General features: G+C 42.4%; 1 protein-coding gene across 2 annotated transcripts in view; it reads right to left on the reverse strand.

Annotated features, from left to right (window-relative positions):
- Positions 1–2,718: 2,718 nt before the first annotated feature.
- The window catches only part of ENTPD1 (ectonucleoside triphosphate diphosphohydrolase 1), a 70,733-nt gene continuing 55,951 nt past the window's right edge, over positions 2,719–17,500 (reverse strand). For both annotated transcript variants that reach the window (XM_069978932.1, XM_069978931.1), the window contains exons 4-10: positions 15,047–15,197; positions 14,537–14,702; positions 12,414–12,629; positions 9,627–9,887; positions 7,189–7,302; positions 6,956–7,093; positions 2,719–4,215 (exon numbers count right to left, since the gene is read on the reverse strand). In XM_069978932.1, coding sequence (XP_069835033.1) covers positions 4,009–4,215; positions 6,956–7,093; positions 7,189–7,302; positions 9,627–9,887; positions 12,414–12,629; positions 14,537–14,702; positions 15,047–15,197 — 1,253 coding nt within the window. In that variant the 3' untranslated portion in view covers positions 2,719–4,008. The remainder of the gene's footprint in view (positions 4,216–6,955; positions 7,094–7,188; positions 7,303–9,626; positions 9,888–12,413; positions 12,630–14,536; positions 14,703–15,046; positions 15,198–17,500) is intronic.

Here is a 17,500-nt window from a genome sequence, read left to right on the forward strand (position 1 = left end):
CATCAGAGAGTCGGAGTCTCTATGAGGCGATCTGTCTTTGCTTCCTGTGTTGCTATGTTTTTTCAGTCCTGGAAAAACCCTTTAAATACTATGGGTGGAAAAGTTCTGAAGCTATTTTGCAGAAGATTCATTTGTAGGGTAGCTTTGCTTGTACCAGATCCGCAGCGGATTTCACGCTGCGATTTGCATTTGTGGGTCCTGGTATAGTGAAGTTCTATGGGGTCACATACCCACAGCGGAATTTTCACTCCACTGCGGATATGTGACTCGGCCCCTTTAACCCCCGGCCGTCCGTGGCCCTGAATCAGAACATACATTACCTGCTCGGCGCCACGGCTGTGTGAAGCTCCCGGCCCTCCTCGCTCCTCATGGGGAGCGAGGGGAGCCGGGAGCTACACTGCAGCCGCGGTGTCAAGAACGTAATGTATGCTTCTGGCAGGGGCTGCGGGGGGTTAAAGGGGCCGGCCTACATATCCGCAGTGGAATGAAAATTCCGCTGCGGATATGTAACCCATAGACCTTCACACTACATGGATCCATACATTGAATTTGATTGATCCACATGCAATCCTACTGTTGTGGATTTCGCTCTAGATTATGGGGTGCCTTCACAAGTACCAGATCTGCAGCGTGAAATCTGCTGCAGATCCGGTACGTGTGAAGGCACCCGTAATCTACAGCGAAATCCACAACAGTAGGATTGCATGTGGATCAATCAAATTCAATGTACTGTACCTTTAAGTGGAAGTTTGTTTGCCAAGATCTAGATGTTAAAGATGATATAATGATGTTCGTTATCGGCGCTCTCTATCTTTGGTGATTACAGCTGCAAGAGTAGCAGCAACGTGTATAATTACAAGAGTGATGTTTAGAACCGGTTACTTACAAGCAATGATTAAAACTTCTCCGGTTTGGAGACAGAAAATCTGGATATGTCGCTGGAAAGAAGACTGAAAAACATTAATTAGAGCAGAACATCAAAACAGATCAATAATGACTAAAAGCAGACAGGAACCTGGAGATGTACTGTGCACAAGGCAACACCATGCAAGGAACTCAGCAAATAAAATCTGAACCAAGATTTAAAGAGGCAGTGTGGCACAATTTTTTTTTTTTTTTAAGAACAGGGCTTGTGATTACAAGCTGTTTTGCAATATACTATATTTTTTAAGTGTTCTAGATTTAAAGCAATGTAATACATATGACCACTAGGTGTCCCCCCTAACTGCGCTAAGTATAGCTGCTGCGCATCCACATTTAGTAGCAGAGAATCCTCAGGGTGCTCGCATTGTATGGTCAGCTCTCCTGTCACACAGCACCAAAGCCATTGTAACCGCACAGTGACATTATACTGACTGAATTGTTACATAACAAAGAGCATTGGTTCCTGGTAAGCTGCAGAGCATATAATATAATTAGAAAAAGTTAATATATTTAGCCAAAGTTAATTGCCCCCAGTTGATATACAACCTGCATGGTGAGCAGGTGTTTTTCCTTGTGTGAGCGCACAACGGACTGGGACTTCCTGTGCTTGGTCTCTTTTTTTGAATAGAGAAAAGAAGAAAGAACATGGGCCACAGTTTGGCTGTATGTATAACGTTGATTAAAACATATAGGAATAAAACAAGTACAAAACTGCTTGTGATCACAACCCCTGTTGATTTCGTTAAACAAAAAATTCATGACAGGTTCGCTTTAAAGCACATCCTTGTCCTGATGTCCTGATATACTAACCAGATGACTCTGACATTCATTCTGTGACATCACCAGATCTACCCAGGTAACCCTGCCTTTACTTTGTGACATCACAAGTCTAAAGGTCCTACTACAAGGGCCGATCTGGAGGAGCAAGCGAGCGCCAACCTCTCAGGTCAGCGCTCGCTTGCTTCTCTTTCCCTGCTTGCTGTCATCATTATTACACGGGTAAGAGCAAGGGCCACAGAGAGCTGCGCGGGGGGTGGATTAGCCCATAGGAGATGGCGGCGGTCTGCTATCGTGGTAATTTTTTCCAACATGTTGAAAGACAAGGATCAACATCGTGCATGTCAACTGATCGCTGCCTTTTAACACTAGCTATTACACCAAGCAGCTGATAATTGCTGGGTGTAATAGGGTCTTCACCCAGATGGCCCTGCTGTCTCTGGAAGAAAGTGGCCATGTTTTGTAGCGCTGGATAACCCCTTTAACATATTAAAACCATGGAATCAGCCAGTGAAGGTGGATTTGTTTGTTCGTTCGTTAGCTTATTAAACAAGGTGATTCTCAGCCTGGTGGTGTAACTGGATCCATAGTTAGTGAATTTAGTACACAATAGCTTGGGACCAATCCTATGGGCAGTACTACCGCTAATACACACAAGTATAATAAAACAATAAAAACTAAGAAACCTGATATGTTTATTTTATGTAATATAGAACTACATACATTTTATAAAGTACATAAAACACTCAATTGTTGTTGCTTTTAGAATAAATTCTCTTTCAGATCTCTCCCAGACCAGACATAGCTGCAAACACTGCTATTACATGTATAGGGCATGACTCTGTCCTACCTTCCCTCTGCCATGCCGCCATGCTTAATAGGAAGGTCAGTGTGCAATATACTTTATAGGGCTGTATATTCTTGAGCAGAGTCAAACTGAATGCAATGCTCACAACAACCAGTGGGTTTTAATCCAATTGGCTGGGTATTATAAGTGTCCTGTCTTAGGCTTAGAACATAATTTAAACCTCATTCTGAGTTTAGGAGTCCAGTGGGTGGTCCCACTCCTACAGTGAATGATTAGGTCCGCCCATTGGACTCCTAAGCTAAAAGAGTTAAATAAATTACTAAAAAACTATATATCACTCTACTCAGCTCCTCCTGCTCTATAACACGCTGCTTGCAGATTGGACAGCATTTTCAATGTGAGAGGTTCCCTTCTATTCTGCGTATTTATACTGCATGCACTGATTGCCATGAAAAAAAAACACTCATCTCTCTGATCAATTTAATGTATATTTTTACATCAGTCAGCGCTCCATTTTACTGAAACAAAGCTCCCAATGCCCCTGTATAGACATTCTATTCTGGTCACTACAAGAGAAAGCCTAGGAGCTTAATGCATACTGATTTATTATTGAGTTCAATGTATAAACTGTATGCAGTAAACTCTTCGGCTACCCCTAGTGTTGGCTGAAGGCAGCCAGAATAATTTTACCTTCATGTCTACACAGGGGGATTTGAAGCGCTGTATCGGAAAAACTGAGCTCCGATCGGTGTATGTATATATAAAAAACGTTATCAGCAGAGCATTTAGGGCGTATCGATGTGTTTTCTGTAGTCAGGAGAGGTAAACACACACACAACAAATGCTAAAAAAAAGTTAGAAATGTGTTGTCCATTGGTCAGACAGATGATAAAACTTTCTTGAGTTTCTACAAAAGAATAGTCATCTTGCTCAACGTGAAAAATATTTCTTGCACTAGAAGACACAGTGTCTGGTCAAGCACTCACACTACAGTGCCATTTGAAGTTTTTGCTGCTTTTATATATAAACATAACGTGTTGGAGTACACAATAGCAATGCTATGGCTTTCTTGACAAGGACAAGGGAATGCAACCTATTATAAATGACAAGGGCTTATAAAAATACAGTAATAGACCTAGTTATATGATGTCACCTGAGATCAGTTTTTTTTTATAGTTCTGAACGTAAGCCCCATCGGTACGTTCATTGAATTTTATTTTAGTCCAGTCTACTCACAGTCTTCCATCATGTTTCCTCTTGAAAAAATAATCTTAGTTAAAAGCTTCATAAATATGAAGTTGATAAAATATTCCATTCAAGAACAATAGTTGTGCTCCAAGCATGGCTTGTATGGTCCCACAATGTATGAAAAGGCTCAATGTTCTCTTCCCATGTTAGGGCTGATCCGATCTGCAAAGTCACCATAGAAATCCATGGCAAGGCAAATCCACGGAGCAGCTCTCCAATCCCAAAAAGTGATCCGCATTGTAAGATATTTCCTAAATGATGCCCTTCTGTAGACACTTTGGCTTCCGGAAACATAGCCAGCAAGTCAAAAGGATCAATAGTAGGAAAACTGAGAAAAAGACCATGAGTCCTACATAACCAACGTGAGACAACGGAGGAGAAAGATGAAGCTCTGATGGGATCATATTGGTTAAATTGAGCATGTATCCCAGAGTCCATCCAGCGTCACTGCCATGGATCTGCAGAAACAAGACAGAAGAAGATTATCTGTAGAAAGGTGAATTGACGGATTGGAAGATAAACAGATATAGATTGGTCATGAATAGAGATGAGTTCAACTTAAGTCTAATTGTCCTGCATTTGATTACTAATGGCTGAAGAAGATGGATGCAGCCCTAGGAAGTCTGGGAAAACATGGATAGAGCCCTAAGCCATAGCCACCGGTGATCAAATGCAGGACAATTGGACATGAGTTGCACCTTTAGTCCTGAAGTATTTTGGACTCAAATAGACCTAGGCACTGATAGGCCTGAAACAAGTCCATCAATATATGATCAAATTGGAGCCCTTAGATTCAAGGAGATTAACAAAAATGTTGCAATATTGCAATAAGAGTTTAACATTGTTCCTCCATTTTTTAGAAGCTCAAAAGTAAGTTAAGTTTAAAATAAGGGCTAGTTCTTGTATCTTCCCGAATACAGGAACCTATGATGTCAAGTTTGATCCCTTGAGGTACTTTGCCAGGCTTTTGGCAATTGAAATGCATGCTCCATCATGGTGAGGTCAGACGACTGAAGAACATTCCATTATTGACCTTTAGAAGGTGGTAATTTTGTGGTCATTTTCTAACATATTTTACATCATTTATACTGTGAAGTGACATGAAGTGATTATCCTGCTTTATCCATCCTCCGTCACATCCCCAATAGACACCAGTGACCCGCAGGGCCGCTTTAAGCAGAGGCCCACCGGGCCCACTGGTTAAAGGGGCCCACCCTGAGCAGGGGCGGCCTTTGCTCTGTGCGGCCAGTGCGATCGCACAGGGCTCCGGCCACCAGCCTGCCAGGGGGGTGCCATCTGGATGGGTAAGTTACCCATCCATGTCGCCCCCTGAAGGGTCAACCCCCCCTGCATGCTGCTGCGCTCTGTACTGTAGCTATGAGCACTCGTAACGAGCACCAAGTTATACAAATCACCAATATACACTTAATACAGGAAATGCTTATAAAGTGCTTTTTTCCCTGCACTTACTACTGTATTAAGGCTTCACTTCCAGGATAACATGGTGATGTCACTTCCTGGATAACATGGTGGTGTCACTTACTGGATAAAATAGTGATGTCACAACTGTGGCTGCTGGAGAGGATGATGGCAGAGGGATGCTCAGTGTCCCCCCAGTGCCCTGTGTCCCTCAGTGTCCCCCTGCCATCATCCTCTTTAGCAGCACAGCCCGCACAGCTCCGTAAGTCGGGTCGTGGCATCACCATGTTATTCAGGAAGTGACATCACCATGTTATCCAGGAAGTGACAACACCATGTTATCCATGAAGTGACATCACAATATTATCCAGGAAGTGAAGCCTTGATTCAGTAGTAAGTTCAGGGGAAAAAAAACACTTTATGTGCATTTCCCTTGATAAGTGTATATTGGGGATTTATATAACTTTTGGGGGGCAATACAATACTTTTATAAAAATTTTCGCCGGACTTCTCCTTTAATACACCCTCTAGTAGGTACTCCAGGGCACTTGCCATGATGGCACATTATAAGTCTTTTTGGTCATACGGCAAACACATAAGGTGTCAATATACTGCTCCAGATCTTCTGTATAGTATTCTCAGCAGTTTAGAGTGCTCAGAATTGCTGACAGATTCCCTTTAACTAAAGACCTTTTATCTCCTTAATTTGTCATGAATGAGGTGACAGGCCACCCCAGACCACAAAACTGCTCATCAGTCAATTGTCCAATCACGTTTGCTAAAGTCAGTCATCTCACCCCACCCTGATGGAGCAGCTTTCCACATACTGAAGACTAAACAGAGAGCAAAAGGACCACAAACAAGCAGCAAGTGAAGGGGACTACAATAAAGCATCTCAGGGGAGGAAACTCGTCACCTGGTGATGTCCATTGGTTCCAGTCTTCAGCCAGGTATTAAACTATTCTTTACATTCTAGAATAATTTTAATTTGAACAATTGCTTTCAAGTCTGTGGAAATGGAAGTGCTATGTAAGGGCCCTGTTACACGGGATGATTATCGTGCAAAAAATCGTTATATCGTTCGAATTTAAACGATAATCATTCTGTGTAATTGCAGGCAACGATCGGAAAATTGTTCGTATGTTGTTGATTTAGATCTGAACCTAAAATTATTGCTAATCGTTCACTAATCGTTCGCTGTAATTCCACATTCGTTCGCTCAAGTTCCACATTTTTTCACGGATCGTTCAGTGTAATAGCACATTGTTTATTGCTCTGCTGGGATCAGAAGGAATAAACGATCATAGTAACAATAACGGCTATCGTTCTGTGTAATATGGTGAACGATTTCAGGTTAACGATAAACAATCTTTTTTGCGATCGTTTATCGTTAAAAATCACTCTGTGTAATAGGACCCTAAAAAGAGAGTAATTCCTAAAACGCAAATTGAAAAATTTTGGTAAACCCCCTTGAATTAAAGGTAAAATTATCCACTTCAATCATAGATAGATAGACAGATATGAGAAGATATACACAGTAGATAAATAGATAATAGATAGATAGATAGATAGATAGATAGATAGATAGATAGATAGATAATAGATGGATAGATAGATAGATAGATAGATAGATAGATAGATAGATAGATAATAGATGGATAGATAGATAGATAGATAATAGATGGAGAGATAGAGAGATAGATAGATAATAGATGGAGAGATATATAGACAGATTTGAGATACAGACGAGATGATAAATAACAGCATAAACACCATTACCTTTCCTAAAAAAGTGATATCTTTCCAGATGCTGGAGTTAAAGCCGTAACCAAGTTCAAGAAGAGTTAGAATATAAACGCCAGAAAAACAATATTCACTTAGATATTTTTCCTTGACTTTTCCTGATTCTCTTTTTACCTTAATGAATAGAAGAAGGGACACAGTTTACAAGACACCATTATGACCATGTCCCCACCACCCGACCAGGATGTAGGTAATAGTAAGAGACTTGCCTCACTCCAGGGCTTAGCACAGTGTCTTTCCACAGTCTCCTTCACTGTCTCCAGAGAAAACTTATCCTTGCTTAATTTTAAAAAGTCCATTACAAAAAAGAAAGCGGAGAATGCCTGTAAGGAATGACATATAGTACATAAGAAGCCACACACTCGTATTATCTGCCTGTTTATAACAGATGGGATCATACTGCGTGACCAAGGACTGGCTACTAATCTAATGGGTTCACCTGGGATTTAGTTCCATTACAATGGGTCATCAGGGAATGATATTACACTAGGTCACCAGAGATTGGTTGCTATCACACTGGGTGCCCAGAGACTGAATCTGGTCAACTGGATCAGAAGTGGGTCAACAGGACTGGATGCGTTCTATCATACTGGGTTATCAGAGTCTCACTACCACCTCACTGGGTGACCATGGTTAGAAGCCAAGCTTATTGGATCACCAAGCATCTGGATTTTATCAGACTGCATTTTTAGGGATTACGTAATATAACACTGGGCCACCAGGGGGTCATTATTATAACACTGGACTACCAGGGGCTGGATGTTATATGTTATAACACTGGACTACCAGGGACTGGATGTTATAACAATTTAACAACAGTGACAAAAGCTTTAGAATTGTCTGTCCAGGCATTGCGGGAATTGTAGTTTTGTTACAGCTGGAGGGCCTGAGTTTGACACCTGTGTTCTAGAATAATCAGTTATGTAGACACAATTGGTTATATCACTTATGTAGCACCTATGTCTATTAAGTGACAAACAGGGAATAAGTTGATGCACGGCATACATGGAAGAGGGGGGGGGGGGATCGGTGGTGAGTACACTGACAAAAGCAGCCATATTTTGACAATGAATATGTGTATATAATCACTTCATGCCATTTTACTGATCTACTTTTAGTTCTTTTCTATATTGCTAAAAAAATAAAGGGAACACTCAAATAACACCTCCTAGATCTGAATGAATGAAATCTTCACATTGAATACTATGTGCTGACAACAGAATCACACAAAAGTCATCAATGGAAATCAAATCTATTAACCAATGGAGGCCTGGATTTGGAGTCACACACAAAATTTAAGTGGAAAAACATGCTCCTGATGGGGTGGTGGATGGTCTCCTGAGGGATCTCCTCCCAGACCTAGACTAAAGCAACCGCCAACCCCTGGACAGTCTCTGCTGCAAGGTGACGTTGGTGGATGGAGCGAGACATGATGTCCCATATGGGTCCAATCGGATTCAGGTCTGGGGAACGGGCAGCCAGTCCATAGCTTCAATGCCCTCATCTTGCAGGAACTGATGACACACGCCAGCAACATGAGGTCTAGCATTGTCCGGCATTAACAGGAACCCAGAGCCAACCGCATCAGCATATGGTCTCACAAGGCGTCTGAGGGTCTCATCTCGGTACCTAATGGCAGTCAAGCTACCTCTGGCGAGCACCCCACACCATTACTGACCTACTGCTAAACAGGTGATGCTGAAGGATGTTGCAGGCAGCAGATCGCTCTCCATGGTGTCTCCAGACTCTGTCACGTCTGTCACATGTGCTCAGTGTAAACCAGCTTTCATCTGTGAGGAGCTCAGGGCGCCAGTGGCAAATTTGCCAATCCTGGTGTTCTCTGGCAAATGCCAAGTATCCTGGAGGTGTTGGGCAGTGAGCACAACCCCCATCTGTGGAGGTCATTTTGCAGGGCTCTTGCAGTGCTCCTCCTGTTCCTCCTTGCACAAAGATGGAGTTAGCAGTCCTGCTGCTGGGTTGTTGTCCTCCTTCACGTCTTCTGGTGTACTGGCCTGTCTCCTGGTAGCGTCTCTAGCCTCTGGACACTACGCTGACAGACACAACAAACCTTCTTGCACAGCTGGCATTGATGTGCCAACCTGGATGAGCTGCACTACCTGAGCCACTTGTGTTGGTAGTAGAGTCCGTCTCATGCTACCACGATTGTGAAAGCACAACCAACATTAAAGTGACCAAAACATAAGCCAGAAAGCATAGGTACTGAGAAGTGGTCTGAGGTTCCCTCCTGCAGAACTACTCCTTTATTGAGTCTGTCTTGCTAATTACCAATAATTTCCAGCTGTTGTCTATTCCATTCCAACAGCATGGGAAATTGATTGTCAATCAGTGTTGCTTCCTAAGCGGACAGTTTGATTTCACAGAAGTTTAATGTACTTGGAGTTATATTGTGTTGTTTAAGTGTTCCCTTTATTTTTTTGAGCAGTGTACATAGTATTCCTAGTATCATACACAGGGAGCAAGCTGTGAATTCTAATATGTGACAGCTAAGCAAACAACTTATATCAACTATATTGCTGCTTTAGTTCTGTATATTTATGATCTGTGATTGGTCACCCAGTCAAAAGTCACCATGCCCAGAACATGCATCCATAAGCCCTGAACCAAGCATGCAATAAGGTAAACTCACTCCAAATTCCCCCTGTAAAGCTGGCTGGAAAACGCCATTGAATGAGCATCTGGAGTAGCTGCAATGGGATAGGTTGAAGATTTCCCGGACGTTTTGCTTGCATAGATTGTAATCTCCCGTTCCCTCGATTTGTATACTTGGCGGTGATGTTGGCGTCCTCTGATCGGACACGCAGGGGCTACTGTAGAGATCACTTGTGTTGAGATTCCTTGTATATCCTGAGTTAAAGCAGGGATCCAGCAGGGAGATATTCTGTATGTTCTGTAATACAAAACCACATAGGGATGTTTAAAGATAGTCAGATATATAGTTCATTCTACAGCCTAAACGGTATGGAGCAATAGCACCTATAGACGTCTAGGTTGCCTTAATTACTCTTTTTTTATATTTTATACTGTAATCCTACAATTTGTTGCCTTGGTTTATCAGCTTATTTCCCTGAGTACAAATGGATCAGGCAGTTGAAAACAGTGACACACCTGACAGCAAATTGCACCCAAGTATTTTGTGCAACGTTTCTGCGACTTGCTGTAGCGCAGAAGTGCTGCAAGGTGACAGTGTAAGGTGACAGTGTCTTCAAGATCAAAGTCACTATGTAGCCCTGGACTAAGGCTCTATTTTTACACCATATTTTGTGAAATCCAGCTGGGGTATGCAACAAGGAATACCTTCACTATATAGGCGGTAAACAGACCTTTGTGAATAGAGCTATTATCCAGTGTAACAATAGAGCTGTCACTGGTCAAAAGATCCCCCATTCTGTAATGAATATGTTATCACTCTGCTGACCTTGTCACAGTCTAAACAGCAAAGTGGGGAAGTGAGTTGCAGAAAACAAGATATGTCATCCTATTGTGCATTTTCTTAGGGATTCCGTGGCTCTACAGAGGTCTGTGTTTTTTCTGCTGGATCCTGCTCTATGGAATAAAGCAGAATAAAAAGCAGAATCTCTGCTGGAGATTCCATCCAGCAGAAAAGCGCAAGGCACAAAGGAAATCACCTGAACAGAGGCCAAAATTATGTTTTTCTGACCTCAATCAGGTGACTTTTATCCACAGGCTGAATACAGTGGAAGATTTCCCAACACATGTGGACAGCGGCCTCCTTCAGCAGATACCCTCACCTACTGTACTAATAGGCAAATCCAGCCCTAGTTACATTGCATCCTCACGCTCCTGTGGAGACTAAAGTAGTCGCCTGTGCAGAAGAATCGTGATAATTACTTTTGACCAACCGGCTGCTTTTCTAGGGAACACCACCGCCTCATTTGCTTAGGAGAAGATGATCACCACCCCCACCACCGAGGAAATAAAAGAACATATTGCCTCCCCTACTTTATAACTATTTTACTATATCTATTCCGGTAACATGGACAGTACCGAACTATATCTAAACATAGATATTCCAAAACTTATCAAATACTCCAACACGATGAGACTAGATATTAATGCTGAAAATCTACTGTTCGTTGAAAGGCGACAGTAAAGCACAATAGACTTTATTTAACCACCCCCAAGTCTAAAAATCCCCAAGTTCGTGTGATAGCGGCTTAAATTTTTGCTATAAATAATCAAAACTCCAAACTGCTGGTGCGAAAAGTTTCGGAAGCAAAACATAAAAACGCAGAGCAATTTGTAGAAACAATTACCAAACTGAAATACTCCGCAACTATTTGGAGCAAGTGATATAATAACCCAGAGTCTAGAATGGGAGGAAAAGGGAACAATAAAAAACTGTTTAATTGGAGCCATTGTGCAGCTGGCAGGAAAAAGATGGCTGAGCCAGGGTGGAAAATTATGTTTTTTCAGCATCAATTGTGGGGTATAAGAATGTTCCTGATGCAGATGAACACTCAGCTACAAGATATATTTTAGTCAGCACAGCCCTAGGGTTGAATCCAACTTTTTTAGTTTATTATATTTTAGCATGTAATAATTATTCTTCTAACTATTGACAAATCTGGGCCAGTGTGTTATACCTAGTACAGGATCTGAGGGGGTAGAGCATGGCACAGAGTGTCTTTCTTTGGCGTTCTTTACATCTATAGACCAGGGATGGGGAACAGTCGGCCCTCCAGCTGTTGCAAAACTATAATTCCCATCATGCCTGGGTAGCCAAAGCTAAAAGCTTTAGCTGCCCAGGCATACTGGGAATCAAAGTTTGGCAACAGCTGGTTCCCCATTCCTGGTCTACAGATGTAAAGAACACCAAAGAAAGACACTCTGTGCCATGCTCTACCCCCTCAGATCCTGTACTAGGTATAACACACTGGCCCAGATTTATCAATACGTTTGGTTTGCCCATAGCATCCAATCTCTTCTTAGTTTTCATTTTAATAGAGCTAGTTAAGATTTGAAAGATGAGCTGTGATTGGTTGTTGTGGGCAAAAGTTCTGGTTTCAGGCGGACTAAAAAATATGGGCCAACGTATGTTTATTTTGGGCTACCTCAATTTCTTTCATAATTCAAAACTTCTATGTACTATTCCACAAGCAAACTTCTTATTGCTCCAATGCATCTAGAATAAAAATAAAATAACTATTTTGTTTGTACAACTCCCCTGCAGAAGTATGGGTCTCCATGGTTACAGACTACAAACAAATCCTGAGTGTAGTCTGATCCTGCAGTCAGATATTACTCTTTTTGCCCCTGTTACCATTAGGAAGTAGAAGGAGTAACACATGACTGCTGGATCAGGCTATTGCCATCTGTAACTATGCTTCAAATATCATCCAGACGTATTCATTTCCCACAAATGATATAACAGATGTTTAGGCCCTTTACTCACCATTATACTATTAGCAAGTCGCAGACGGAGGGCCTGGTCTTTTCCATAACATAGAAAGCTATGTGTATAGACGTTGTAGCTTCTTCCATACAATCGGAAGTGCAAGGTATTATCTTCTGATTCCGTGCTTTCATTGGACTCAAATGTTATCTGTGTTGAGGCTCCTCCAAGATCTAGAGCTCCCGATGTTCCCGCTGACCTAAAAAATGGCAATGCCTAATAGAATAAAAAGAAACATTTTTGTCATTTTTATTTTTGCTGTCGACAAGAATATAACCAAATACAACCACTGCCTAAAACTTGTGGGTCTATCATATTGACGCTTTTATAAATGGAAGGCGATCCGTCAGGTGAGCAAAAGACAGTGTTTCACAGTGTATACCTCCAACATGCAGGGCCTACAAACCAATCTACCAATCCTGTGGTGAGAATTCCTTCAAACAATAATTTATGTTTTAAGCAGTTACAAACCATGAAAAATCCAATTAAGACAATGTTTCCACATGTAGAGAAATGCATGAGGCCGAAACTAGGCTCCCCAAGATGAGGCGCCTTCAGGTTTAGTGCTTAGGGCAGCAGCAGCTGGTAATACGACCCTGCCAACATGTACTCCAGATGTATGTTGTTGTATAGCCATAGGATGACAAATGTTGGCCATTGGTCGCAACGCATAGAAAGCATACAGAATACTTTTTTTGGGGGGGTCCTCTATATAGGAAATTGCAAAGTGAAAAAAGAAGGAATGCTAATGCAATCTTTACAGAGGCTATTGAATATACTAATGCTTTATTCACATGTCAGTATATTTTTGTGGATCCTATAGACTTTTATTCGTGTTCTGTGCCACAAATCTGGTGCGCACTAGGACACGTTTTTGTTTTTTTGTATACATAGGCACACAGAAACCAATGAAATTAAATTTGCTCACAATTAGGGATTCACAATTACAGACAAATTTTGCGGACGTGTGAATGAGGCCTTACTGCCTCTCTCGGGTCGATGGGGCCCTATAACTATAGTTAGTATATGCAGAAAAAACTTTCCTGGTGCATTTTTTCATAAACTTGTTCATATGAATGTACCGTAGTGTGAATATAGTATCGCCTAATGCTGTGTTTACACGTAACGATTATCGTGCGAATTTGCGCAATAATGATCGAATTTGAACAATAATCGTACGTGTAAACGCAGCGAACGATCAAACTAAGAAATCGTTCGTTTTGATCTTTCAACATGTCATCAAATCGTTGTTCGTCGTTCCCAAAAAATTCGCCAATCGTTCTGTGTAAACAGTCCTCGCGCAATAGTCCGGCCGCTCGCAGCCCGGCCCCCCGCTCATCCGCAGCCCCCTGTGCCGGCTCGATCGCCACCCCCGCCGCCGCTCTCATCGCCGCCGCCGCCGCTGCAGCCACCCCACCCCCCCGCCGCCGTTTGAAATTCCCGGCTCCCCTCTTCAGCCAATCAGTGCACTGAAGAGGGGAGCCGGGGATGTCGGAAGACCTGCTGAGCGGAGCAGGTAACGTATGCTCGCGGCGGGGGCGACCGGAGCGGCGGGGAGCGATTGGAGTGGCGGCGGGGGTGGCGATCAGAGCGGCGGCGGGGGGCGATTGGAGCGGCGGCGGGGGTGGCGAGCAGAGCGGCGGCGGGGGGCGACCGGAGCGGCGGCAGGGGTGGCGATCGAGCTGGCGCAGGGGGCTGCGGATGAGCGGGGGGGCCGGGCTGCAAGCGGGGGGCCGGGCTGCGGGCGCGCGATCGCAAAACGATTTTTCCATACGATATATCGTACCGTCTAAACGCTGATCGTTATGAAAAAAAATCGTTACTCCGACATCGTTAATCGTACGATCGGGCCAATTATTGTTTCGTGTAAACGCACCATAAGTTGACAGAAAAATAAAAACAAACAACATGCAAATAGCTTATGTTTTCCTGGTTTCCCCCATGCCTAGATCAGGATCTTGGGAGGCAGTAAATAACACAGTAAATAAAATAATAGATTCCTAGTGTTGTGCACTATCCCCTAAAATCTCGTGCTACGCATATTATGGATACTGCGTTGTGTTTTTCCCATTGTTACTCCACACTAGGCATCAAAATTATGTATAAATAAAAAAAATTCTTACACTATACTGATTAAAGTTTCCTAGAAGATAGTTAATTGTGATCCAACCATAGGCTCCTTCTTCTTGTCCTGAAATAATTCTGGCACCTTGAAAATCAAAGGGAGAAGACCGCAATGTATTCGCCACTGAAGTCAGAACCTGATCGGCCACCACCGGGTTACTCCGCCTACAGTAGAATAAGACTGTTAGTATATGGTCATTGCATTTATAAAAGTTATGATGACAGATCTTGAGAAACTTCCTAAATAATTGCACGATCATGTCCTGATCTAGAATACTTTGTCACATGCACTATATTGTCGCACTATATTACTACATTCAATATAGTACAATACGGTGCACCGCCATACAGTGAACCATATCTATACAGCACAAGCAACATTGTTGTATATGGTGAACAAAGCAGCTACTGAGCCACAGCGGGTTTCTAAGTCCTGGTTGTAGCTTGCCACCAAATATTCACTATCGCTGACATATCAGGAGAGCTGACCGACCAGCACACTATGATACCTGAGAAGTCTCATTCCAGCAGTGGCCCCTAAATACACAGGTGTCTCCTTCTGCTGACTGGCTGGAATCACTTCTTGGGCTTTCCTTATGCAATACTGAAGAGATCGACCGGCATCCACAGGCCTCAGGTAGTAGCTAGATATACCATTGCCTTTTTGGAAGAGAAAAAAAAACGTTATGTAGTTCCCTGCAATCTAAAAAAAATTCTGATTTGATAATGACTAGGACATGTCTGTTGATATAAAAAAAAATTGACCTAAAAAAAAGGAATACTAACCACCAGGGCCCTGCCCGTACACAAAGTCTGCTCAGCCAATTAAAGGCTGAGATAATCACTGTGGGGGCCAGTGATTGGCTGAGCAGGCATTTCCTGTGTGCAGGTAGCCAGAATATGTAGCTCTATGTCTATGTAGGAAATATGGAGCTCTGTATCACACAGCCCTTATCTTCATATGCTAATACATTTGAAAGTACAAAATGTGTGGTCTATAAATTAATGTTAATGAGGTTATCCCAAAATTTAGGGTGCAAGCAGCTAAAATGTTGCAGCTGCAGCCTTAAAGGGGTATTCCCATCTCAGTTTGTCGACTTGTCCAGCCAAGTTGGTGGCTGGAGTGTGACTGCAAGAATCCTGAGAATGGGTAATGTGATAATCCCTGTAATGAATGTAGCGCTTTCCACAGCCGCCACGTCAAGCACTCCAATCAGGATCAGGCGTAACAAACTGAAATGGGAATACCCCTTGAAATTTATCGCCTCTCCATTGGATAAATGATAACTGGCTGATGAGTGTCTGGCTTCTGAGATGGGCACAGGTCACAAGAATGGAGAACAAAGGTCCCTTGAGTGAATGGTGTGGCAGCACGCATGCTCAGACGTGCTCCATTTATGGTGCAGAGCACACGGGTCACAACTGACCTCTGTACTTGTAACTGGAGGGGGTTCCAGCAGTTGGACCGCTACTGATCAGTTATTTATCACCTATCCTGTACATATATGATAAGTTTAGATTTTGGGATAAGCCTTTTAAGGGGTCTCCCCGTGGTCACTTACTTTTCCACTATCCTGTGGATAGGGGACAAATAAATTTTTCTTGGAGTGCTCCATTCAAGGTCAGTCACACCCACTATGCCCAATTCTTTTGTTATTGGATAAACAAGCTACCAGAGTTGTCTGACATGGCTTTTTCCCTCTTCCCATTGACCTGTCTGAAGGGATCAGGAGAGATAGTTACAGGGTAACCTTTCATTTATTCATTCTGCTCATTCTGGGCTGAAGTAGTCAATTGGGCGGTGCTACTCAGTAACCTGCCCATTTGACTACTCAGCCTAGAATAGCAGAAATTTATATAAATAACAAGTAATACTGGAATTTTTTCCGACAAAACTATATATCAATCTTCTCCGCTCTTCCTGCGCTATAACACGATGCCTGCAGATTGGACTACATTGCTTCCCTTTACGGCAAGACCCCATTATGACTAAAGAAACTAATTTGCATGGTATCTGATGATTTTAGTAACATGATACCTATCCACATGTTGGTGTCGAATTGTCAAATATCCTGGATTACTATGTCATAGGATAGTATATCATTACTTCGGTGCCTCTAGGACGCTAACCAAACATCTGAAATTTTATTGCAAATATGATTTATAAGCAGGTACACTATATTTATATACACTAACAGAAGTATTTACTCTGACTATGCTAAGGAACGGCCCTTGTCCATGACCAGGAGCAACCAACAATGTGTCGTCGCTGTGATGTCATCATCCATCACGTACCCTCCTGTTCTTTTCTGACTACGTGCCAGCTTTGCTGTTGGCAGACATACAGCTCTGACATTGTGAGACAGAAATAAAATAAACAGCTCATAAATCTGCTGTACTTTCCTTTACGTCCAAATCTAAACGGGATGGATGAGGGCCAGGACTTATGTTTTATCCAACTGGTGTTCACAGCTTTGGACTAAATTAGAAGGAGAAATACGGCTGTGCGCAGGGATCTCAGTCTCGTTTATCACTCGCGAACAGCTATTTCTGGAAAGCCACAACAGAATATCCTATTTCTTTAGTTTATGTTAGTCATAAGGAGGCATGAGTGGGGATGAAGAGAGCAATGGAGAAACAAACAGAGGTGACCACAGATTAGACAACGCATGTTGTTCCATGGCTTACATATGATTTATTCAGGCACTCAGAATTCTCCTGGCATATTCATGACCCACCATTTTTTTTTAGCAGTGGTTTAGTATAGGTTGGAATACTGACAAAAAAAGTACCCATATACCACAGCACACTTACACTGAGGTTAGTGGACCAAACACAGTCTACTGGTGACTATATCTGAGCCATTTCCTACATATATATAGATATATATATATATATATATAATTTTTTAAACACTCAGTACAGATACATAGAAAATTGTCCGCAGAAAAGGTCCAGCTGGT

This window comes from Dendropsophus ebraccatus, chromosome 8 (assembly GCF_027789765.1).
Source record: "Dendropsophus ebraccatus isolate aDenEbr1 chromosome 8, aDenEbr1.pat, whole genome shotgun sequence".
Taxonomy (NCBI): domain Eukaryota; kingdom Metazoa; phylum Chordata; class Amphibia; order Anura; family Hylidae; genus Dendropsophus; species Dendropsophus ebraccatus.